At 32.7% G+C, this 27532-nt stretch overlaps 1 protein-coding gene across 10 annotated transcripts in view; it reads right to left on the bottom strand.

The window, feature by feature from the left end:
- Positions 1–27532, bottom strand: part of EPHA5 (EPH receptor A5) — a 337472-nt gene that overhangs the window by 23183 nt on the left and 286757 nt on the right. For all 10 annotated transcript variants that reach the window (XM_079152970.1, XM_079152972.1, XM_079152971.1 and 7 more), the window contains 6 exons: positions 24947–25014; positions 23443–23568; positions 22555–22740; positions 8451–8512; positions 7030–7239; positions 4012–4161 (listed from right to left, as the gene is read on the bottom strand). In XM_079152970.1, the coding sequence (XP_079009096.1) occupies positions 4012–4161; positions 7030–7239; positions 8451–8512; positions 22555–22740; positions 23443–23568; positions 24947–25014 (802 nt within the window). The remainder of the gene's footprint in view (positions 1–4011; positions 4162–7029; positions 7240–8450; positions 8513–22554; positions 22741–23442; positions 23569–24946; positions 25015–27532) is intronic.

Below are 27532 nucleotides of genomic sequence, written 5' to 3'. Positions count from 1 at the left end.
AACTGATGTAAAATATTTAGTTGAATGATAGCCTTTGGAATCAAATATTCTCACTACCTTATAAGTAAAATCTATACCAACAAAAATAGTACTAAAATGTTGGATTAAAATTTGCAGGAAAAAAAAAAGCACAGAAAACTAACTGCCTTTAAAAATCTAAAAAAAAAAAAATAATTCTAACAAGAAGATTGACAAATGATTTACTTAAATGAGTTTGAAAACATTTGGAATTTATTTTCTTAGTTGAATTCATGGATTGATACATTCCTCAATAAATACAAATGAAAGACACTGCTTCTAAATGTAAAAACACAATGCAATGAATTATTTAACTTGCTTTTTATATCTGATTCTGAAAAACGCTGACCTTTAGGTTGTTTGATATTAATAAATAGGCTTATACTGCCTACAGGATATTAACTTAGCTTCCTGAGATTGAATCTGAGTTCATGGTCTGGTATTTACCTAAAATCATCCTAGTCATTAATTTTTTTTTTCTTTTTTATTCATTGTTACAGTTTTTCTTGGCACTGATAGCAGCAATCCTAAATCAAAAGAAATCTACTGATGCATTTCCTTCCCTTGACACAGAGGAAGGTCTCCCCTGTGATTTAGATTATACTATATGACTTGGTAATGTAACATTTTCATGCTGGCAAAAGCCCTTTGTGGTTCAGGTAGTATTTACAATGTATACATCATGGGATATTTCATTTGAAACTGTCAAATTAGTACTTCAACTTTGCTCTCTAAAATTTTTTTCAAAGAAAAAGTAGTCAGTGATCATTGTTTTCAAATACAGTTGATTCATCATGTCTCTTGGATACAAATTTGGATAGAACTTGGGGCATGCCACACTTAGTATTTTATCTAGAAATTAAGTGCTATTGATGACTATGAATTTGCTGAGGAAATAGCCATTTACTACATATTGTATTAAAGAAAAATATTTTAGAATGACCCATACTTATAGGATTATCTTTTGAAAACTTCACCTAATTCTTGGAAAGTCTGGTCAAAACTAAAATACCTGTTTTTATTCCTTTAATTTCCTAAACATATTCCCTCTCATTTTTCCAAATAGGTTGAAATTATGTTATATCACAAAATATCAACACACTCAAATGGCTGAATCAGGGGAAAAATTAAAAAGGAATAATAAAAACCAAAGAATATATTAAGGCAGTAGATTGGATGATGCTACAATGCCAAAAAAGCTATTGAGCATCAAATGAAATTTGAAAAATAGACATAGGATAGAAAAACTGAGAATTATTACATAAAATATAGATTCCATCAGGAAACCTATGAAATTAAACAGGGAGGTGCGAAGTATTTAAGATGAATTCCCTCATCCTACACAACCTCTCTTTTCCTATGTCCTTCTCCACATAACTATAGTGACCCACAATGAGCAATGTCATTGACCTAGCACTTTGATTGTGGGAATGTCCAAGGGGATTTTAAAAGACACATTGCCAGCTGAAGTGCAATTGAACTCATTCTTATACTTTGGCCACTTGGCGAATGAGAACAGGTTGGGCTGTGTGCTAATCACAGTAGGAAGAGGAGAGAGATGGAAGATAGTGAAAGTATATGAGTACAGATCAATTGGCAATAGAAAAGCATAAGCAAACTCAGACAATATCAGAAGAATCATGAAAGAATATTCACCAAACACCATAGTCTACTTTTATCTGTAATTTTATCTGTGACAGATATAACTATATCAGGCACAATTGCCAAAAATGTGAATGATCTCCTGAGTGGTTGGAAAAGACCAAGGATTCTGAGTGGCAAAATCAGAACTTAAAGCATCTCATGTGTGAGTAGGAATTAACTAGGGAAATAAGGGATAAATGTTTCCTTTGAGTGAAATAGACATATGGCTGGGACCACCAAATGAAGACTTGTTAACTGGAAAAAAATGAAAAACTTCCATAAAATTTAAAGGGAATAATGGTATTGAAATGAGACTTGGTGGTTAAATTTTTTTTTAAAGCAGTACTAGGCTGAAATTTCCATATAACTTTTATTATTTTTTGTGACCTTCAAAAAGTCATTTAACCTCTCTAAACCTCAATTTCTTCACTGTAAATAATAGTAGCATCTTTCTAAAGGGCATTATAAATATAAATATAATGGAAACTAAATAATAATTTTGGTCACAGTCCTGTCCCTAAAATCATAACACTGAAGACAATATGTCCTCTCAGATACAGAGAAACACAACTAAGCATTGCCCTTCCCAAGTCAAGTGAGTGGTTCACAAAGGAAACCAGCTATACCATCCTGGTTGACTATAAGAGGGGCAGACGAGGTCTCTTGCTGTATGTTTACTGAAAGTCAGGAATCCATCAACCTGATTTATGGCTGCTACCAGAGAAGAATGCTATGAAATAATTTTTGGGAAAACTCGTGTATGACTTGACGTCTCACCTGGGGAAATTTGGAGAAGGTAAAATGGATGGGATAGTCTGTGATTCCAATTCCAGAAGAGGGGCCATAAGGAGAGCATACAACTGAAAGTGTGAAAGTGCATTTCTTGGTAAAGCTGATACAATAAGAAACTGTGAAGTGAGGAACTTGGAGAAAGCAGGAGTATAACTAGGAAGTGTGCTGGAACACACTCTCCTGATCTAGGGTCTGGCAGGAAGTTTCAATCAAGGGTCCAGGAAGAACTCAAAACACATAGCTCACTAGCGATCACATGACTCCATGTCTTCTCCACAGCATCAATAGCCCCAACTTAAGAAACAATCTTGTCCCTTCTTTTCTATCTCTTCACTCAGACCAATCCCGAAGAATCCAGATACAGTCTTTGGAACAGAAAGAACAAAGATCTGATCTTTCATTCCTACTCTACATAACTTGGTCAGGCTGGCCCTGGATCTGTGGGAAACTCTTTGAAATGCATATGAGATTGACTTTTATTTAGACTGTACTTGAATTTTTATATTGGAAAGTGAAGGTTAATTACTGGCAAGACACTTTTATTTCAATAAAATTCAGCAGGAGAGCTATAGTATCTGTCTCTCAATTCCTGAGGGCATGCATGGGAAAGAGAGATGTTATAGAGTATGGATGAAAGAAGTATTTAGGAGAAAAAAAAAAATGAATGTTTCAACTAAGTACAGTATTGAGTTAAGACAGTTCAATATCCTGGTATTAGAAAGAAGCAATGAGCTATTTGTTGATAAAACACTTAAGATAATGTATGATACATAATAAGGGTTTGATCTATTCTAGCTAACTGCCTTTATGACTATTGTTAAAAGGAAATAGGTCAATTTTCAAGGAAAAATGTCAATTTTCTATATGATCCAAAAGGGAAATGAATATTTTGAACAGTAACAATAGAAAATTTTAAAAGCAAAGAGCGAAGAGTTTTGTTCCAGGCATTTTATCATAAACATTCTGAATTGAATAGAAGATTCTTTCATGGTTTCTTTAATATTAGGAGTCTGTTATTCCATTGAATAGTTATTCCATCACGGGGAAAGAATCTGTTTTTTCCACCAAATCAAATACACAATACAACACTTTTTATATTTTGTAATTGAAAGAAACTTAGATCATTCCTTTTCATCCTCTAAAAACATTGACTATTAAATCTATATCATTCATACATTTGATTTAGATTATGAGTCGCCTTTGTCAAACGTAAATCAAAAAAATTTGCTTGTCAGTGTTCATTTGTTGATGGCTCCTTCTTCATCTTTGAGAATGATTTTGACATAATCTGAATGAAACATCACTATAACACAGCTAAAACAATCTGGCAACACACTGAGTTTTTATATATCTGTAACTTATGTTCCTTTGTAATAACACATTTTCAGCTTCTGCATAAAAGCTATTTCAACAACAACAAAATAGATCACAGGATAAGCAAAGAATTTCTTATATTTCAAGCAACTGTCATTTCCAGAAATAAAAAAAACAATGTGTCCAGACTCAGAGAACAAAGCATTTCATTCTCAACTTGAGAAAGAGTAATTCCAAACTCACATCTTGATTGGTCATCTCCCAGTAGGGTCTCTCTCCATAAGAGACAACTTCCCACATTACGATTCCGTAACTCCAGACATCACTGGCAGAGGTGAACTTTCGGAAAGCTATTGCTTCTGGAGCAGTCCATCTGATAGGAATTTTGCCTCCCTAAATTTGAAAAAGAATTTTAAGAATCCTCACATACCTCAAATGTGTCTAGGGATATTGCTGCCTCACTAAAAAGATCTAGAAAGAGATGTAGCATTTTTAAGTGAATCTGTTTGACAGCATGCAGTCTCTTTTCACATCTCCCAGTCCATAAGCATTTGTAGACTAACTACTAATTGGCTGTCTGGAAGGTCTCTAGTTTAAATTCTGTTTGACTCCTGGAACACACACAGGACCCACATCTCAATTATAGTCCTCAGGATGGCAGCCCTAAGTAGGGGAAAGCAGGCAGTCAAGCAGATCAATAAGGTACACTCTCAGGACTTCTAACATGGAGTAGTAGACTCAAATTCACTGTGTTTTTATTTTATTTTTAACACACAAATTGTAAGCATAAATTCTAGGTTGCTAAATACAACCCTGAGAAACTTAACAAGATAAGCTGGAAAATCCCATGTGTTAAAAACTTAGGTTATACTTTACTTCAACATCATTTTATTCAAGTCTTTTAGACTTGATTTTTTTTTCCTATTTTTTTCTGATGACACATTTTGCATTTGTTTGGTGGACTACTTAAACACAGAGATGGGAATCTTGTTTAATTTCCAAATTAAAAATTATTAAACTTAGAATACTGGGAAAAATCCTACCACATTAATGATTATGTTTTTAGATAGTAGAAAAATTGATTTTTCTATCCTGCCTCCTTCACAGTAAACTTTTTTCTCTTAATATTTAAAAGCAGGCAAACCCAGATAACCAGATATTTTATTTATAATCAAATATGTATATATTTGAAGAGAGGGAGAGAGAGAGAGAGAGAGATCTTATAAAAAAGGTACCACAGGTTTTCTAATCTTTTAGAAGTATGATTTAATTGGCGTACTAGAAAAAAATGAGACATAAATTGCTGTTATAAACCAAACTTTCAAGATACAGGAGGAAATAAATTTCCTGTCATGCTTGAAACTTTGAGGAGGACTGAATTTTGCTTTGAAGTATTCTCTCTCTCTCTCTCTCTCTCTCTCTCTCTATATATATATATATATACACACACACATATACATATATAATGTATTTATTATATATAACTGTATTACATATATAAACTCTATATACATATAAATGTTTATATATATAATAAACATTTGAAGAAGACTTTCCTTAAACTTCTTTTTTGTTAATTAAGAATAAAGGCAAGATCATACCATGAAATTTAACTATTCATAGAGATGTGATATTCTAAAATGTATGATTAAAGTGCCTCTTTGAATTGGAGTTCATTAATTTCATTGAATTTCCGTCCATAATTTTTCTTCTGATCCTCTTACCATGATAGAGGTCAGCATATTTTCCTACATTCCCTTATCTACTCATCTCTCAATATATAGATTTTCTATAAAATGCTACCATACTCCATTTCAGAAGAGTAAGTCTTAAGAATCTCAGGATTCCTGTCCCTCCCTCCCAACTCTGCAGAACAACACACTGACACAGACCTTGAAAATCCACTTTTTGCACTTAACTAAGACACCAAACAATCACATTGGCAGTAGACTTTTCTATAACCTCAATCTTGCTCAGGTCAAGTTTATTAAGTGTAACTCTAATCCCAGGAGAATTCTTAATTGAAGCTTCATTTAATGCAAATAGTTACAATGCCACTTATGTCTAGAAGAGCAGGGATAAAACTCATCAATTAATTTATTGATTTGTTAAGCTGAACTTTGGAAACCTTCATTTGCTTAGATAAATTATTATTGCCCTTCAGCACAGTACAAATCCCCAAATAACCATAAGTCACAAGACAATAATATTAAAAACAAAAGAAAACAACCCCCAAATGTATTAAAGAACATATCGTGAGATTATGGTTATAATTTTATGCAACTGAATTAAACAAGAACTTATGTAACACATTTATATGAATTTGAGAATGAGAGATGGCAAAAGTGTTACTTTATATTGAAACAGAGGCTAACCAAATTGGACTGTGAAAAGATATATGATAAATCCCTGTCCTCACAAGGAGTTTAGACATTGAGAATATCTTACTTGATAACACTGAAAAGATTTCAAATTACACAAATATTATTTATTGTAAGAAGTTTGGACTTAAGAAATTCAATAACATAGACAACCCCCAAAATTCCATTGCAGTAATGTCAACAGTTTCACATAGGAAAAATTGTCAACTATCTATTGTATCAGTTCAAAAGCATTTACTTTTGCTCCTTAAAAGAGTGGTGATTTTACAAAGTATGACAATATGTGTTGGTGACCAATTTCCCATAGTTGCAGACTTGTCATAAGTATGTAAGAAAAATAATGAGGCACTGCAATAACTCCAGTAACTCAAAACTTTCTGAAAGAATACATTTTTCCCAAAAAATGTAAATCCTGAAAAGGTAAGGTCAAGATATTTCTGTATTTGTTTTGCAATCAATGACAATATATAATGCTATATATGTTTATATGGTCATTATGTGTGCATACACATACATTCTTTTACTATATATTTTAATGTAGGAGGCTCTATCTTTAACTGTTCTGTATTTAAAAAAAATTATATTATTTTTATTTTGTTATATCCATTCTGAACTCATATATTCTATTTTTAGTATCCTTAGGAAAAAAATAATTGAGATTCAGAATATTTTCCTTACCCATATTTAATATTTGAATTTGGTGATACATAAAGGGGAGATCTGAGCTTTGATATTTATCCCTCTCTCTCTCTCTCTCTCATTATTTTTGCCTTCTTCTGACTTTGTTAGAGGAATGCCCTTTTTGCTATTTCCTTTAAAATCTTTAAAAATTAAATGCCTCTAGTCTAGTGTGTCAGAAATGCATTCTGTTAGATCTTACCCTTGTGGTGTAGGCTGCCTCAGGATCATCTTCCAGTACCCTGGAAAGTCCAAAGTCAGACACTTTGCACACAAGGTTACTGTTGATTAAGATGTTTCTAGCAGCAAGGTCTCTGTGCACGTAGCCCATGTCAGAAAGGTACTTCATTCCTGCAGCGATGCCTCTCAGCATGCCAACAAGCTGAATCACAGTGAACTGCCCATCGTTTTTCTGTAAAGACAATATAGAAATATTAGTGAAGCAATACCCATCAAAAGAGGAAAAATGAAAGGATCTTCCTTCAATCTTCCAATTTACATTATCACCCATCAAAATTTATATGCAATTTCTATCTGAAGGAGAATAGAAAATACTAGAAAATATTTGGTTAACTTTTTAATGTTTATCTGGTCAGAAAAGATAAAGGCTTTGAAAGCCCTTGTCAAAAATCTAATTTCATTGACCTTTTCTGAAATGTAATTCCTTTATTATCAGTCATCCAAGGAGTTTGTTCATTATTCCAGCCAGGCACTTGCCTTGGGTAACACCAGGCATATTTTAGGCAATCAAAAAGAAACTACCTGTACAGAGATACTAAGGTAAAGATAAAGGGGTCAGAGAAGATGAAAGAGTTTCTTAGATATGGAGAAGAGCGACTGATCAATGACCAAGAAAATGTTAGCACTTCTTGGAAGTTTGTTGTTTTTGTTAAAGGCACTGAATTTAATGCAGTTGCACAGACTCATAAAGCATAACTGATGGTTATTTTGAAATAAGAAATGGTGTGACTTACTGCTATCCTATAGGTTTAATCATACCTATAGTGTGTTTCATTGTTAGACACAAGCATATTTTATTTATTGATAAAAATGAGCTGTCAATATTTAAAATTTGGGGAAGTACACATAAAAATATTTTCCTGAAACCAGGACCGTCTGACAACATTGGCTATTCTGTCTCACCACATGATTTTTCTTCTGATGAAAACAGTGACTGGCCCTCATGTGGGTTACAAGTACTTATATACTACCACTGGATACCTTCCTTAAGGACTGCATGGACACTTCAGACATTTCTCCTTGCTCTGCTTAATATTGTGCACTTTCAAAAGATGACTACTTGCAACATTTCTTTTTTTACTTTTTCTTTTCTTTCCTTCCCTTCATTTCCTGTCTCTTTTCCTTTCTTCTCTTTTTTCAATCCCATTTTAGTTTTTTGTTCAAATCAACATATGCCTAAGTAAAACTACAAAGACAAATAATTTGGATTTGTATGGTTTCTCAGAAGGATAATTTTCAAACAATAGTTAATTTTGGATTATAGTTTTTCTGCCTCCATATACTTCTATCCACTTGAAACTTAAGTTTTCTCAATTTCAACCTCAATAACATGGTCGATACATAAATAACCCTGTGAGTAACTAACTTAATTCGAAATCTTACCTTTAAAAATGTATCTAAAGAACCATTCTCCATATACTCTGTCACTATCATCACTGGTTTACCTGAAAAGAAAAGAGAGTGGTATACACTGGGATCAGAGAGTACTTTGCTTTCATTTTGCATTCTTGAGCAGGAAAAGTCAATGTGAAGTTTTCATTAGTGTCAAAATTATATATAATGTATTCACTTAGAAAATGTCCACTTTGAGTCACAAGTGAATTCTTGACAGGATGATAGCGTACTGAATCAGTTGGGTCAATGGGAAAAAAGTGTCACAAGGTTAGTAACAGATTAACATTTAAGATAAACACACACACATGTGCACATGCAATTGCCAATATCAAAACCTATTTATGTAGAAAATGAGTTTAAGGATGAATTCTATTTCAATGTTGGTAATGATATATCACATAATATCCAGCAAAACATATTCATCTTTCAGAGAATGATAAATAAGAACTCTTTATGATTCCTTGAATATATGTTATACTTTTCTACCTTTAAATTCTATGTTCTTGCAAATCTTTTTTTATAGCTACTTTCCTTTGCCCTCTCCAACACACTTACCATTTTTATTAGCCCCAGTGCTTTCATTCTTCACAGTGCTATTCTTGCTATGTGAAAATGTCTTTATAAATCATCATTTCTGATGGGAGTGGTTTTTCTTCTTTGGTGTTTGACATGGAGGCTAGCTACACACTCTGGAGCCATATTACTTGGTTTTTCCTTTCAGAACAATCATTCACAATGTTGGTTGATTTGGGGCCTCAACTTGACCCAGTTAAGAAATACCTAGAAACCTGGGAAAGTAGTATTTCTGGAGTTTCTATTAGGGTGTTTCCAGAGAAAATTGGTATGTGAATCTAATCTGTGAAAAGGATGTGCCCTCTGTAAAGGTATCATCCAATTGGCCAGCAGTCCCAAAGAGAACATATGCAAAAGGTAAACTGGTCTTTTCCTAAAATATTGGGCTGGACCTTTTTTCTGTTGCCTTGGAAATCAGAACTTTAGGCTCACCAGTCATTGGACTCTAGGACTTTTGCCAACAGTTCCTCCTTCCCTTGGGTTTCTCAGCTGTTTGGTGTCAAAGTGGGAGGTACATCACCTGCTTTCCTGGTTCTAAAGACTTCTGACTTAAACTGAGTTAAGCTACCAGTTTCTCAGGATCTTCACCTTGTATACGCCATATCATGGGCCTCCTCAGCAGCCATAATTGCAAGAATCAATTTCCCTCATAGGTATCCTTATATAACCATACATATAAGATATTGATTCTTTTCTCTCTGGATAAATCTGACTAATAACACTCTCTATTGTGTGATGCTGGGAAAACCAATTATCTTCATGCCTCAGTTTTCTCATCTACAAAATGAGAACAAAATAGCATCTACCTAATAGGGTTGTAGTGAGTATCCACCAAGTCATATGGTTATCCAGGACATTAGAATAGTTCCTACCACTTAAAATTTGCTATATAAGAGATAATATTGTCATGAAATCAATTTTATCAACTTCATATGTGTGGGTTAATGTCCTTGCTGATAGTAATTGACAGAGAGAAGAAATCATATTTTATCCTCTATAAAATTGTGACACTTTGTGCATAATATGTCAGCAATACAAGATAAAAAATACAGGACAAAAATCCTTATTATATGAGGAAATATCTAAAAAAATCATTGTCAGCTTTAACATTTCACATTAATCTCACTATATTTTAATATATAATTCTTTGTTCTATAATAAAAACACACTACATAAAATTTAAGCATTAACAAACTATTTGGAGCTAAGAAATTTGTGACAACAAAATTACTAACTTTGAAGCCCATTATTTTCCCTTTTGTATTATGAAAGGAAACACATCCTATATAATCATAAAATGCATTATAATAAACTTAATGGCAATCTCCAGATAGGTATCTGTATTTTACTTGAAAATTGATTATTCAAGACATAGAATTAGAGCTTGCATATTTATACATACCAAAGCTATTCAAAAGTACAAATAAAAATATAGAAAGTTTGAAAATTACATATGAAAAAAGAAATAACTAGGAAGAAAGGAATTTTTTCATTTCAAGATTACTTAAAACCCATGTTATAGGATAATAAGATGGGACATCCTAATTTCTCACTTAGATAATTATCTGTTTTTAAAATACTTTGAAGGCAATATTCTTTTAATGGATTTTATTTCAGAGGAAGACATATTTCCCTCATATTCTTTAAAGTTTATAAAACTTAAATAAAAGTTTATCTAAAATAATCCATTTGACAAGTTTGTAGATGTGTACATTAGGTAGCACATAGCATATGCAGAGAATATTCATGGGCTTTGCCATAGGATCTAAACCTGAAGGCAGCTATGCTCACCACTATACCACCAACGTGGATCTGAACCTTGAAGGGGAAAGAAGGTGGTCATTAGTAACAGTTGATCAAGATCCAGTTACAGAGGCATCTTGTGTCCAGCTTAGTTCTTCTGTTTTTTGTTTGTTTGTTTGTTTTGTGTGTATGTGGTGCTGGGGATTGAACCTAGGGCCTTGTGCATGCTAGGCAAGCACTCTAACAACTGAGCTATATCCCCAGCATCAGGTTTCTCCTTATAAGAAAGACCATCAAGATCAAACATGGCCAGAGTCTTGAACTTTATCTTTTCTTAAAGCAGGAAGTGAGAAGAAATAAGACAAAGTGTATTGATTTCAAAACTAGATTGAAATGCAATATTACAGTAGGAGAAAAAAGGAATGATTTATACTGTATTTGCAAATGACTGGCAGCATGACAGGAAAAGTTATAATTGTATAATTCTAATCTAAGTTCATGAAGAGAGAAATGTTTCCCATTAATGTTTGTTTTTAATGGTATTGCTACACCTTTTTAAAGGACTTGGGGCAAACCTAAGTCAAAATTCTGTCTTGAGTCATCACATCTTAGAGCCCATTTGAGACTTGAATTATTAATCTCAAGTCCTTTCTAAGACTCCCCAATTAATAAGCTCTTCTTGGAGGTAATAGTCACACAGTTTTGACCCAGGTATCTTCTATGCATCAGAATTTACACCAGTCATAAAACCTGGAGCGTCCTGGAACACCTGCTATTGCTATACCTGAGAGTCCTCCTTCATATCAGAAATTCAGACACACCCAGGGATGAATCTGAGTACTCACAGAAAAGAGACACATAGTGTCTCTAACAACAGTTTCTTGCCAACAGTATTGAAGTATTCTAATAAATTTAAAGCTAACAGAGCTAAAAAAAAAAAAAAAAAAAAAAAAAAGTGTGGGTCTGCTACACATCAGCCCTGATCTAACTGGAAGGAGACCTACATTTTGTGGAATCAGCCTGTTTCCAGGAATCCCTGAGTGACTCCTTCACTCTCACACTGCTAGATCTCTTCCCTTGTTACAGAAATCCATTGAGAAGACCCAGATTTCCTGAGAATATGATCTTAACTTTTCCTCTTTGGCACCTCTTAGTAACTTTCTTAACTATCAAGACAAAACACCAATCTATGTCTATCATTATCTGTTTTACCCCATGCATGGCTTTCCCTATATATCTACTTACAATACTTTATTTCTTCTCTTTTCCTGTTTTTCTTTCTTTCTATTCTCTCATGTTTTATACTATCTTCTGATAGTTATGGGTCCATGGTGACTGAAGTTATTCCCCGGGATTCCCATGGATACCAAAATCTGCAAATACTCAAGTTCCTTATATAAAATTGCATAGTATTTACACATAGTCTATTAACATCCCCTTATGCTTTAAATCATCTCTAGATTACTTATAGTACCTAATACAATGAAAATGATAAGTAAATAATTGTTGTATTGTTTAGGGAATAAAGATAAGAAAGAAAAGTCTGTACATGTTCACTGCAGAAGTGGTTTGTTTCTCGAATATTTTTTATCTGTAACTGGTTAAATCTGTGGATATGAGACATTCAGAAGTCTGACTATATATACTGCTTACCCAAGGTCTAGGGAAAAGGATTTGGATAGAATTCTCATGTAAAATTACCTTTCTTGGGTAACAATCTGTCTTAAATTCAACACAGAATTCACTGAATTTGGAAGATAGAATGTGTACTCTAAAGAGAATGCTCTGATCAGAAAACTTAATAACATGGAATAACATACAATTGAAAAGAAACAATCATTATGTTTTAGTAAGGTGGACACCTTGTACTTATCCTGTGAGAATTTTCAGCTGCTATCACCTTATTCTAAACGTTAGATTAGTTATTTATGATACCATACATCATAATGTTAAAAAAGTGTTATTGAGAAATATGAGAGGGACCTAAAATACCTCTCTAATTTCAAATAATGAGGGAAAAGCAATTAAAATGAATATTTGCAAACAAGTAGAATCTTTTTCATTGAGGAGAATAACACTTCAGGACCCATTTGATTATTTTTCATGCTTGAGTCATTTTAATGCTAATTACATTTAGTTTGGCTTATGTTTTGTCTCAGTTCCTGCTAGCCTTCCAGAATGACATAGCAATAATTAACGTGGCTACTCTAACCCTTGTAAATTCAATAAAACTGTATAAATCATTTTCTATTATCCAGCTGGAAGTACAGACAAAGAGTAGATCTGCCAATAATTTTGAAAGCATATTATCAAAAATCCATATGAAAGGAGCTCATAAAGCATGTCAAAACATGATTTTAATCACAGAGTAGAGGTTTTATATTACTTTATATTATTTACTGAGGACCCAACCCAGGTGGAGTCTATGAAGCAGAAACACATTATTTGTGGAATTCACCTTTTATGTTGGTAATCATAAAAGAGCCCCTATTTATTGATTTATTGAGTGCCTATTTTTGCAAGGCACTATGTTATTATTAATTGTTATTAAAATTCTAAAATCATGATATTACTACAGACATTTTTCAGGGAAACACAGTGAGGCTCAGAAAGGTTCAATACATTATTTGACTAGAGAAAGTAATATAAAAAGCAAACTGGGAACTTACGGCTATTCTCCTTTCTTCCATGTTGTGATGTCCTTTTGAAATATTTACTTCAATTTTTAAATTTCATTTTAAAATCTTACCAATACTCACTGTGTTAATACAAACTTGGTAATTATGAATCTGTCATATCAAGCTATTTAATCACTGTCAGCAGCTTCTATCAGTATCCTACTCTCCAAGCAGGTTATTGTGAAGTGATTTGGGATTTCATTTAATCTACGTAAAGTAAACACATGGAAGCAGAGAGTAGAAGCGCTTGAAGCAGGGAGGACAGGGAAGTAGGGAGTTTCAGTCCAATGACCATAGAGTTACAGATAGACAAGATGAAAGTTACAGAGGTATGCTGTACAACACTGTGCTTAAAGTTAGCAATACTGTATTCTACACTTAAATGTTTCTTATGAGGATAGATCTCATTGTCTGTGTTTTCTTACTGCAATAAAAAATGAATTTGTTTTCTTACTGTGTACTATTTTGGTGCTAACATCTATTACAAATTTCTAAGAAAGGAGAGAATATGCCACTCCTTGTGAAGTAACTCTTTTTCATATGATATCTAAAGATTACATCAAACAAACTTTGGGAAACACTGATCTAACTCTTGCTTCTAGAGTATGGACTCTGAAAAGCAGCAGAGGCATGATCTGGGAGCTTGTTAGAAATTAAAATCTCCCTCCCCTATTGGATCAATTGAAATAGATTCTGCAATTTAACAATATCCCCAGAGGTACACTCAGTTTTGAGAAACACTAACCAGGGCCACATCACAAGAGTTGCAGTTAAATCATGACATTTTATTAGCATTTATACTATCTGCTTTTCTGAAACCATTAGTTCATCAATAAACACATGACACCACTTAGGCTACCAGGGAGCATTTCATGGAGAAGCATCATAATTCCTAGAAAACAACTGTTACTGGGTTTCTCTTAGAAACACTTTATAAGACTTGTAAAAGATTGAATGTAAGCCTTTGAGTATACCTGTATGCCTATAGTTTTACTTCCTTCTACCATCATATTTGGGATGTATTCCATTTAGTATACTTACCTGTGCAACTTTTTGAAATTACTTTCATTTTTTTCCTCAAATGAAATTCCTTGGAATAATACAAATAGGGTGAATTAATTATAAATGGTGAGTCAGAAAATAGTAAAAGTACATGATCATATTTATTAAGTAGGAAACAAATAAAATAATAAACAACAACAAAAACTGAAGGAGTATTTGGACCTTAGAAAGGTACTTAGATATATTAATCTACTGTGGTCCTGATTCGGGTGGTTAATACGTTAAAGTAAATAATTTTTACATTTAAGTAATTTTTATTTGGGGAAATACAGTAAAATCAAACCCTATATATATGACTTATCTGGAAAAAAAGCAGAAAAATACAAAATGTCTCTCCAGGTAGAAACTCCAAGCTTTTGAAAATATCCTTTCATTTCAGATTATTTACACTGATACAAATTTTCTCAATTAATGTTTATTTTTCAAATTAAAAGGGAATTAGAATTGTCCTGATATTTGTGATGATGGATAACAATTGTAAATATGGGTTTCATCATTATTTTAAATTATTATTAATTCCCAAGAGGTAGAGAATCTAGAAACTATCAAATATGAAAATTTTCTCTTATTAATAATAAAAATGTCTTTGAAATATAAGATTTCATTTACTAATCATCTATGATTCATTCATGATCTATAAATCAGCAAATCTCTAGTCCTATAGACTTAGATTTCTTTTATATGATTAGAGTTTAGATTCTATAAGAAAGAAATCTCATAAATCTCCCATAATTATTTTATGTGTATTCATTAAGCCATATAAAAATGTTATGGCATTCTTTATATATGCCATAACAAAGAAAAAACAGTACCAATTAATGAGCTGGCTTTTCTTTGCACTTTCTTCTAAAATTATTTCCATCATCATGTATCACAGATTCATAGAATTTGATTTTGTTCAATGTAAAATCCAAATGTACTTACATTTTAACATTTTCATTTATATTATCAGAACTAAAAGGAAATCCAACTTCCTCACAATGTCTGTAGTTACATGGTAAAAGGTACCTCAGAATTAGCATGCCCATAAACTGAACTACCCATTATCAATCATAACCTTGTTTCCCTTAAAGTCTTCCCCCCAAATGACAACTCCTTTCTCTGAAGTTCTGTTATAGTTTAGATAATAGGTGTTCCCTTATTATCACAAGCTTATATGTGAGGCAGTGCAAGAAAGTTTGGAGGTGAAATGACTGGGTTACGAGAGCTTTAACCCTCACGCAGCTTGATTTTCTCCATTTGATATATTTTAAGTGCATTTATTTCTGTAGTTTCTGTTTCAGTTACCCAAAGTAAGCTCTATAACAGCAGGGACTCAGTCTGTGTAATCTCTGGTGGATTCCTGCTGTTTAATAGGGGGAGACATACATTAAGTGATTAATATTTTTGAATGAATGCATGTTTCTAATATAGTGTACATAGAATGATGAAATATTACCTCAGTTTTATACACTGTTTAACAGCTTGTGTTTTGGAGCATAAGGAACTGTTTTAAAATCTGGCATTATCCCTTGGTAGTGTTGTAATACTTGATAAGGTATTTAAACTATATTTTACAATGAATAAAATGAGAATAAATAGTGTTTATCACATCACATTGTGGCACAAATTGAAAGAGATAACATATGAAGAAGAACACAAAGCTTAGGCAATTCTTAAAACAATGTTAATGACTAATTGTATTAACAACTGATATATGCAAGATCCTGTGCAAAGAGTCTTGGAGAATTTTCTTTCCATGAATTTTTATTTATTTCTTAAAGTCCCTGACTTTGTAGAATAAAGGCTTTAAAATTAGAATATATACCATAATATCCTAACTAGTTTAAAATGTTTATCTTACTGCAATTTATACATTCACTCATTTTATTTCATTGGATTTTTAAAAATTTTTAAAAATTAGAGCTTTATATTTATACATAGTCATCATGTTCATTCCTGCAAAATTATACATACGTGGAATTTGATTTCAGTTCATGATTCTCCCTTTTTTCTCCCATCCTCCCTCCCCTCACCCACTCTCCTTTTTCTACTCTGCTGCATTTCCTTTCACTAATCTATTTATTTATATTTTATTGGTTCTTTTTACTTATACATAAAGGTGAAACTTCCTCATTTATATCTTTTTTTAAAATCACCTATTGTGTTTATCCCTGTGACAGACACAAAGGGGACTATAAACCTGTCAGTTTCAAGGAACTCATTGTATATTAAGGGTGATAAAACGTGCAGATAGAACTCCAATATAATGTACAGTGTGACGAAGTGCAGAGAAATGCTGCTGGCACTGTTAAGATTGTCTCTGGCTAAGAATGCGGTTATTCAACAAGTACATGAAGCCTCTGCACATGTTGGGCACTGGTCTAGGAACCCAGGAACCTCTGTCCTCTGCAGCTTATCTTCTGAAGCATGTGTTTTATGTAGAACTGGGAAGCTTTCCTTGACTCAGCTCTTCAAAATTGTGAAGTGCCTACTCTTTGCCATGCAGACACTCTGGCTTGAAGGAAAACTGAAGACAGATGACACTGATTTCATGGAGAAGGCCACATTTGAATTAAACTTAAAAGTCAAGCAGAAAGAGGAGAGAACATTCTAGGGCTGAGTGAAGTATTTCAAAGCAGCAGAACAAGAACTCGGTAGAGCTTGCTGAAAAAGGAGATAATGGAATATGGAAATGTGAACAAATTATATCAGGTTAAGTATCAAAATTTATGCATTTTGGTCAGTTTTTGGTAATGAACATAACAGGAGAGCAGGGATTTATTTAAATTTATCTGAAGACACTGTGTACGGAATAGACTAAAGTGGGCAATGCCAAAATGGAAGATTAGCTTGAAGATTGTTGTAGTAGCACCAGTTAATATTAAAAAGGTCCTCTAAAAAGAAAGTCACCTAGTAAGATCTAATAAAATAATCATTTGAAACATAATTATCAATGAGTGTAATAAGTGAACTTTTGGACATATAAGTAATCAGTTGTCACTGAATGTATTATTTCCTTGGGCCATAGTAAGGAAGAGATTAAGGTTCCTCAAATCTTTTGTTTAAATTTATTAATTTTATAAGGGAATGAAGCTCATTGGTACATGATTCAAAATTAAGAAATTAAACTATGAATAATTCCAAGACTTAATAGAAATATTCCTTTAATCAGTTTGGGTAATTTTCCACTGGTGGGAAATGATATCTTAAGCAGCAAAGCATGCTGCAATGTGAAAATTATAAATTTTTCTCCTTTTTATTTTTTTCCCTGAATCTCATTAAATAGTAAAAGTTGGCACTGTGTATATATAACACTAGTGTCTTGCATTGTAAATGAGTCAATTAAGCCAGGATCTTTGGGTTTTTATGTCATTTGCCATGAAATCCCTCAGAATGAATGAATGAATAAATAATGTATGGAAATAAGCATATATGTGTGTGTATAATATATATATGCATATATATAATAACATTATATATGTAATAAGCATAAAAGTGTGTGTATAATATATATATAGTGTGTGTGTGTGTGTGTGTGTGTATATATATATATATATATATATATATATATATATATAATGTATCCAGTGTCCCAACAAATCCCAAGAGGAATCTGAATGCAGTCTCACTGTTCCAGCAGGTAAGGCAGTGACAGAGGAGAGCTAGAGTCTTTCAATGACACTACCCAAAGGAATGCTGCCTTACACTCCCCACCTCAGCTTCAATCAGAAAAATCACAAGACTTAGTTGCACTTATGTCTCATTATCTGTGTGCTGCAGGTTGAGAATAATTGCTGAATAAATTAGCATCAGATCAGAAAGCATGAAATTAAGGACACAAACAAAGTGAGTTGCAACATGGTAAATTAGAAACAAGTTGAAGACTTCCCAAGTTGAACATTGAAAGTTGCATTTAAAAAGAGGAAATACAGTTTCAATTCCTGTAGGTCAGGAAGTTAAAAAGAAAACATATTTTAAGGATTTGTTTTGCTTTCCTTATATGTGTAGCCTTATGTTGTGTTGCAACATCAAACAGAATATTTGATTAGAATATTGGAAATAATGGAATTCACAGAATTTGGAGGTAATATTTGTTGATATTGATATTTATTTCTAAAGATAAAGGTTTTCACAGTGTATATGAAAAAAATTGGTTACATTACTATAAGAGATTATCATAGTTTAATTTAGCTCAGTGAATACCTACTTACAAAAATGAAGACCTGTGATAAATAAATTAAGGGATTAGGAAAGTAAATGATTATTAGTTCTTATTTTGGGGAGGCGGGTACCAAGGATTGGACTCAGAGGCACTCAACCACTGAGTCACATTCCAAACACTATTTTGTATTTTATTTAGAGACAGGGTCTCACTGAGATGCTTAGCACCTGGCTTTTTGCTGAGGCAGTCTTTGAACTCTTGATCCTCCTGCCTCAGACTCCCAAGCCCCAGGCATGCACCATAGTGCATGGTGAATATTAGTTCTAATAATTTTTTGACATCATCCACTAATAAAATATATTCACTTATATATATATATATATATATATATATATATTTTTTTTTTTTTTTTTTTTTTTTTTTTGGTGCTGTGGATTGAACCCAGGGCCTTGTGCATGCAAGGCGAGCACTCTACTGACTGAGCTATCTTCCCAGCCCCCTACATATATTTTAAAATATACATTTTACACTATATAATTTCATATAATTTTGTTCATGCACACATATGCTTATATAAAAACACAAAAACACATTTTAATTTAATCTCTATAATAATTCTTTAAGACAAGTATTATTTTCTCCTTTTTGTGTGACATCGATGTTCAAAATTTTTAAGTAACATGCTCAAGGATTGGCATAAATTTAGACAAAATAGGTTTCTATGAATATTTAGGCCATTAGCTGTCTCTTCACAGAGCACACATTGTTTATAAGGAAGTTGAAGAATATATGCAAAAGAGATGAAATTAAATGAAAAAATTGGAGAAGACTTCTGTAGCAAATTAAAGAACATTATAGATTGCTGAAAAAATTCTTACATAGGCACAATATTCAAAAGAGTAAAAGATTACTTCAGGACTAAGTGAGGAGTGACTTTTTCAGGGAGCTGATGACGTTTGAATAGAGTTTTGAAGGAATTAAAATGATAGTGAACATGATGGTGTAAGTCTCAGAGAAAGAGGCAAGATATGAGAAAAATAGATATAGGAGTTCAGAGCATAGGAAAATCAATAAATGGAAATGTAAAAACTACATATTTATTGAGTACCTATTCTGTGACATGTCCACTACAAATTATCTGTATTAATTCATGTCATCCTCACAATATTGTGAGGTACACTTGCCTCATATTATTGATGAGGAAACTAAGGTTCTGAATGTTTACCTAAATTGTATAAAACCAAATGGTAGCTTATGGAAGAACCAGAATTCAAATCAGGGCACTGGATCCATAGACCCTTTTCTTGACCAGTATTGAATATGGTCTTCCATATGTTATGGTTTAGATATGAGGTGTCTCCCAAAAAATCATGCATGAGTTTTCAGAGGTGAAATTATTAGATTAAAAGAGCTATAATGTAATCAGTGGATTAATCTACTGATATGGATTAACTGGATGGTAACTATAGGCAGGTAAGATTTGGTCGGAAGAAGTAGGTCACTTGGGGAGGGCATCTGGAGTTTATATTTTGTCTCTGGTTAGAAGAGTGCTCTCTGTGCTTCTTGTTGCCATGTTCTGAACTACTTTCCTTCATCACACCTTTCCTCCCTGATGCTCCGCCTCACCTTAGAACTATGGATTTGTTGGACCATGGATTGAACCTCTGAAACCATGAGCCAAAATAAAAATTTCCTTCTTCAAGTTGTTGTTCTCAGGTGTTTTAGTCACAGCAACACTAAGCTAACTAAAACACATGATAATAACAATGATATGGCACTGTTCTATACAGTGCATCTTATTATAGAGGATGGATCAGCTGCCCACAGAACTTTACACTTAGCCTGGGTGATGTGAAGTCATGAGAATTATTTTTAGGAAAGTAAATTTGAAAGCTATGAAGGATGAGATGAAGATGAAAAATTTACCAAATACTTGCTTACTATTATCACTACTGCTATCATTAAGAACTATTTTTATGTTAATGTTTCTTGCATAAGAGAGAAATTTACTGAGTCTTTTTAATAGGATTCTCAGTCTTTCTCGGTTTCCCTCCCTTTTTTTTTTTTTTTTTTTTTTTTTTTTTTGACAGGGCTTCACTGTGCTTCCCAGGCTGTCCTCAATTTCCTGGGTTCAGGCAATTCTCTTGCCTCACTCTCCTACGTGGGTGGGAATATAGGTGTGCTCCATGGCACCTGGCTTTTTTAGTGTGATTCTTGTTCCTATACTATCTAGCTCCACATGCTGTCACTGATAAACTGATATCCTTCTGAGGTAACCCCTCTCAAATAGAATATAATCATCAAAGTCTGATTTTATTTTGTTGTAACTGTGATCATATTTTTCACACTATATTCTTATTTCAAATAACTCCACACGTTCTTTTCAGGACATGATTGTTATAAAATATTTTCATTTCTTTTATTCATTTCAAAAATAGTGTTTTATTCTTGTCTTCTGGATGGTTCTTTCTTGTCCCCGCTTCGTACCTTTGTTTAGCAACCATTTTTTCACCAGTAAAATCTCAGAATGCTCTTTTTTGTACTATCAGTACACTCTCTGGGTTTCCATTAAGGGAAAAATGTTTGGACAGGTATTCAACTGGAGGAAGAAATAAATCTAAGCATTGAAGAATCCCTCGTTTGTAGGCTATTATATTCTTTGGCTCTATTGATCCAGGGCACCTTTACTGGAGATGTTTACTTCCCTTAGATACAGATACTTTAAAAATGTCTCTCAGAAAGATATGTTGATCATATATCATTCATATGATACTTTTTGCTATGTCTTTTTTCACATAGGACTTGTGACAGATTTCTGAATTCTTATCTCTCTCTTATTGTGAATGAACCACAGCTGGGAATTGTTATATATCAAGTAAGTATGTCATTTAGTTACTTTTGTCCTTCTTTGTTGACAGAAAATTTTGTTGTTACTTTTTTTTCATATTTTAAATACAAATGATGTAAATGAATATTAACTCAATTGAAATTATTTTGCAGGTGAAGAGCATTATTGAATACACATTATTTGTACAGTATTTGACAAATGTAATCTGAAATTAGATTAATAGAAACTGGAGATTCAACAAATGCTGGAAAGAAAAGTCTAGAGAGTGAGCCTTCCAAAGTTTTTAGATGATTTTAGTAAATAGGCTTTAGGCTGTCAGGGATAAAGGAAGGAATCAAAATATGTAAGTATGGTAAACAACGAAGAAACTGAAAGAAAATAAGGTCACATAAATGCTTTATTGAATGACTGAAAATCATCTGAAATCCTTGGCTGGGAATCATTCTACACAAACACATTTATTTGCAAGATACTAATGCACAGTTAAAATATATGTGAAATTCTATTCACTTTAAGAAAAAGAAAAAAAATAAGTCTCAAACAATTTTCTGATCTTCTGAGGCCATTGCTTTCTTTAGAACTTTTATAATATCGTAATTTTGAAATAAATGAATGAAAGAAATTAATCTGGCTATAAGAAACTGCTTACAAGCAGCAGGGCACCTACAGTTAGAGGATTCTTGTTAAACATTAAACTTCAATTCCTCAATCAAAACTCAGATAGTAATATTTCATTTGTATAAAAAGTGAAAAAGCCAGTAGAAAAAATACGTTGATTTTTTATTTTTTTACTGCTTCTTTTATCTGGATACATCTTTTCTGACATTGAACGGGTTAAACATGCATTTGGAAAAATATTAAATGAAAATTTAATTTCACTGGTGATCAACTGATGAAAATCTACTAAAATATAGGACAATAATTTGACATTACAGAAATTAACACATTACTCTGGTGGGTTTCTTTCTAACCTAAACTTAATCATCTTCTAGACATATTTGTGGTATATACCTTCACTTCTGTATTTACTTGTGTTGTACTTACTTTTGGTCACGACACCTTCTAAATGGATGATGTTAGGATGGTCAAACTGCCCCATGATACTTGCTTCACCCAGGAAATCTCTGCGTTGCTTTTCTGTATAGCCAACTTTAAGCGTTTTGATAGCCACAGGTAGTTCTCTTTTTCCTGGTAGTTTCAAACGTCCACTACAAACTTCACCAAATTCACCTGGTGATAAAGATAGCAAAGAATGTTGCAAGTTATTTTAGATTCTTATTCTAATAACACTCCAATGAACTCAAAGTTTTAAGACTTAGACCAAAAAAAAGAAAAGAAAAAAAAGAAAAAAACAGTCAAAAGGGTGGACTTCAAACTTCATTATCAATATTAACAGAAAGAATTAGTACATTAGGAAAAATCATCCACAGATGATCAAAAAACATGTTAAGGGTTTTTAGCTTTATCCTTCTCACCTATAGAACCTTAATGAAAATATTTTAAAAAGAAATTAAAAGCAACGCCTAAAAATCACTTACTGTTTCCTTCCCTGTCTACTCTAGTGGGACTATTAACAAGAAGAGAAAAGAAGAAAAGTTTATAGCTGGGAAAAAGGGAAACAATTTTAAGAAAAAGATGAATGGAACTATATATATTCTTTTTGATATTACAAATTCATTATATGTATATAAAAAGTAGATTGAACAACATTATCTACTTGAAAACATATTTTTTGCTATTTTTCTTTTAATCAACCAGATGTGATCGTTAAGCATGAGGTACACAGAGGGTTACATTACCATGTGATTAATTACATACCACTTTGAAAGCAAGTCAATCATGTAAGATTAAAAACATTCCGTGTTGGAGCAGGACGGTGATGTATTACATTCCATGATACAAGCAAAAGTTAAGAGTCACACACTATCATACCTGCTCCAATAACTCTTTCAATGGTGATACACGAAGCTTCAATCTCCTTGGCAAATTCATGCACAGCTTGATTGGGATCCTCGTAGGTATGTGGATCAATATAGGTTCTTACACCTGGCAGTTTAACTGTAAAAATAATGGGCATTAAAATACAAGCTGTGATGAATGACAAATTTATATACTTTATTAACATGCTAATATGGCTTAACTGTGATTCCTAGAAGTAGCTGAGCTACAAGGATAAGTCCTCTCCTGAGTTATGAGGGTCACTAGTATAGCTACATTACTTTGTGTAATTTTTAAAATCTGGATTGTTGATATGCACAAGAAATGTATATATGATGGTAAATATAGTTTGAAATGATAATCAGACAGTTGGTTTAGAGGTATATCAAGAACATTTTGTTTATTAAACTGGACAATGAAATATTAGTAGTTTATTTCCTGGTTGCTTATTCTATGTTTCACATAGAAATATCATCACATATTATTAATTTGGGTGTTTTAAAAGACATTTTAAAAAATTTTAGTTGTCAATGGACTTTTATTTTGTGTCTTATTTATATGTGGTGCTGAGAATTGAACCCAGGGCCTCACACATGATAGGCAAATTCTCTACCACTGAGCTACAACCTCAGCCCTTGAAAGACATTTTAAAAGAACTTTTCTGGTGGTATGGTACAGAGTCAAAAGAAAAAGAGTTCTACCTCTCTTTCTGCCTCTGTCATTGCATGGCTTTACCAAAAACCCTAATGTTCTCTGAGTTTCAGTTTATCATCTTTAAAGCCTACTGATATCACCCACACAGTGCATGTTGAAGATAAACAAAATTAAATGAGATAGGACTGTAATTGCAATATTAAATGACATTAGTGCTTTCTGCAGGTTATATTCATGGTAGAGTGGCAGAAACAAAATATACACTTTTTTCATTTATTTGGCAAATCGACTGTTGCACTATTTATGGAAAAATGAATATATTAAAATACTATAATTAAAACTCATTTAAGTTAATTTATATGTTCATTATAAAAACTTGATTTTATGCAGCTTTTAAAATGTGGTGCTTTTCAAGTCAGTTGAAACCAAGGCTGCTGCCATAGGATCTATTCACAGAAATTTTCACTTTAATGCTAGAAGATATTGAGAAGTTTTATTCGTTTAACCTGGTGGTTATTTAATGATAGATTTCTACACAGTGTGTAGCAAGGAATTAGAAGTAGTCTGGGAATTTGATTTGAAATGTAATAGCTTTTTATATTAGGACAAAGTTTTTATTTTAATAATTATAATGAGAAAATTCTTTAAAGAATTGAATAAACCATTCAGTTAATGCCTATAGCCAGTCAGCAAAGCACAAGCCCATATACTTTGTAAGAACGTGAGAGACTTGCTTTTTTATAACATATTTTTGGCCAGTGATTGTAAATGATCTGTCCTGATAAGAAATCTAAATAACAATGATATACAGCTTCCCCCCTCTTTTTTTTTACAATCTGCTTACTGTGCCCATTATGAAAATGCATCTTTTCCTCTTCTGGATCTTGCTTTGCTTTGCTGTAGCCACACCGCCTGGAACAAAGTAAGCTGCAATTAACCACATCTGAAGTGGTGAGTCAACCACATCAAGCCCACAGCATCAAGCACAACTGAAATTACCATACCCACCCCTGAACTGACGTTTAGACTCCTAATAAGAAATGTCATTCGAACTCCTTTTGAACGAAACCTCTTTTTTGAGCCAGTATTCCTCACTCTCAGCAAATAATCTTGTCTAGATCTCACTAGGAAGTCTGAAGTCATCCAAACCTAATTTTTAATCTCATTTCATCATATATATATACACCAGACATTTTATCTGTTCTCTTTCTCTTACTTCTTCCACCAGCCATTAATTCTTTTGGGATGAATAGCCCAACATGTGCCTCTGAGCTAACTGTCTCTCATGTTCGGCACCTGTCTTGAATGTTACAGAGAATTTAGTTGCTTCATCAGCTGTTTTCCAATTTTTTCTATTCAGATCACTATGAAATTCACACAACTTACACCTCTCAGCTTTATCCCCAAATCTTAGTCTCTCCTGGTTTTATCAACCACTCACTAATTGCAAAGTTCTTGCAAAGTACTCTTTTTTCCAATAAAAATCTGTTCTTCTGAGGTACACAAATAACAACTTAAACTCCAACCCAAAATCTTCATCTTAATTTTTAATCATTCTTAATCACTGAAATCCTGAACTATTTTCCAACACTCCTGTTCCTCTCTACATTTATATATAGACATTTCCAAAGTTCTTCTGCATGAACTTCTCTATTGCTCTCCTCTCAATCTATTCATTTCCACCAATGTATTTAATACCAATATCTCTCTCATTTAATTTGAGAGTTATATTGTAATTATGATAGATTTATTTTATTCATTTGTCTGTATTCCACTGTCATTCCAGAAAAGGAAATCAATATATCTCTCTTTACCTCCTTCAACCATGCATCACTTTCTTTTCCTGTTATTAACACTAACATAGTCTTGGTCCCTTATGGGTCAATTTGATTTCTTTTGTCTTTCACAACAAATTAGCTGCCAAATCCAAAGTATTATCCCATGTAAATAGCTTACAATTCATCTCTTCTTTTTCCTCAATTAACTCTACCACTTCCTCGAATAAGGCTTTGTTATTTTTCATCTGGACAACACTAAGTGCCTTCAAAATGACATCTCTCCACTCTATATAATGCCTTCTTTGACTACAATAGACATGGCTATAACCAAAGTACTGAATATATTTTTCTATTAAATATGCTTCTTAATAAATTTTTTTTCAGAAAAAGAAGAATGTAAATATTCCTAAATGTAACTTTCACTCACATTTCCTGCATCATCTTCCACCATTACTTCCATATATGTGCTCAGGTTGGTTCCTTCACCAAGGATGTTAATTCTAACAATGTTCAATTATCATAGTCCTGTTCACTTTTTCCCTTCATATTTTCCCAGAAACCCCAACTTAATGTAATTTTCCTTCTGAACACACAGCTTTCTCTACCCCTCTTCTGATATGATTTATACTCTGTGGCACAATAGAGGCATGTGAGTATGATTTTTAGGTTTCTTAGTACTTTTCTGCTTCTTGAATGGCAGCAACTAATATTCATCTATAAATTCCTGCAGTGAGCATTCATCTGTAAATTCCTATAGTGAGCTAGATTCTGATTCAGAGTTGGCATTAAACAGTTTTGTCACATTGATGAATGAATAAATGAATGAGTGAATGATACTTTGTGTCTACACAATGACAGGTGTTTAGAAAAGAACTATGCTGATGAACACTGAGTCAATGTGGTACATGATTGACCATATAACATTAAACAACTGACTAAAATGAAAATATTTTAAGTATTTTTGGTGAAACTCTAAGGAAGTGATTTTACTATTCATAAGATCCCACCACAAAATCGAGTTCATTACAAGTAAAATTTTCATTTTTTAGTTCATTTAAGAAAATATAGCCAAAATGGTAGACTCATCAGTCGGTTGAAAACTACTGTGTGATGTGAGTGAAGTGTACAATAGACATTTACCAACAGATTGTTCTATGGTTTCATATTCTGGGTATTTTTTAAAATATTCTATATTTTTATCTAAAAAATAATACATTTTGTTCTATGTCATTTCCATACTTACATATATATTGCAAATTGGCCAAAACCTCCCAACCTTATGCCACATTTTGAAAAAATATAATTATCTTTATCATGTTAAGAAACTGGAAACTTATTAGAAAAGTACAGCTAGTAAATATTTGAATAAACTTCAAATAATATGCTTAATATACATAGTATTCTTGGGTGAGGAAAATACACAACAAGGATCTGGTGACTTTTCAAATTTTATTCCTCATACTTAGATGCATTTGTCCTTCAAGAGCCCTTAAGACACCTCATCACAGTGAAATGGAGAGAAAAAACAAATACATGAAATTATATTTGGTCTATTCAAGCTAAGATTTATGATATTTTAGTACATACTCTAGGTATTCCATTATTCTTTCGGGTTTTAATGCATATACCTCTATAGAGAACATTTAATGTTT

The sequence above is a fragment of the Sciurus vulgaris genome (genome assembly GCF_902686455.1).
Source record: "Sciurus vulgaris genome assembly, chromosome: 9".
Taxonomy (NCBI): domain Eukaryota; kingdom Metazoa; phylum Chordata; class Mammalia; order Rodentia; family Sciuridae; genus Sciurus; species Sciurus vulgaris.
This window is presented reverse-complemented; position numbering and strand designations above follow the sequence as displayed.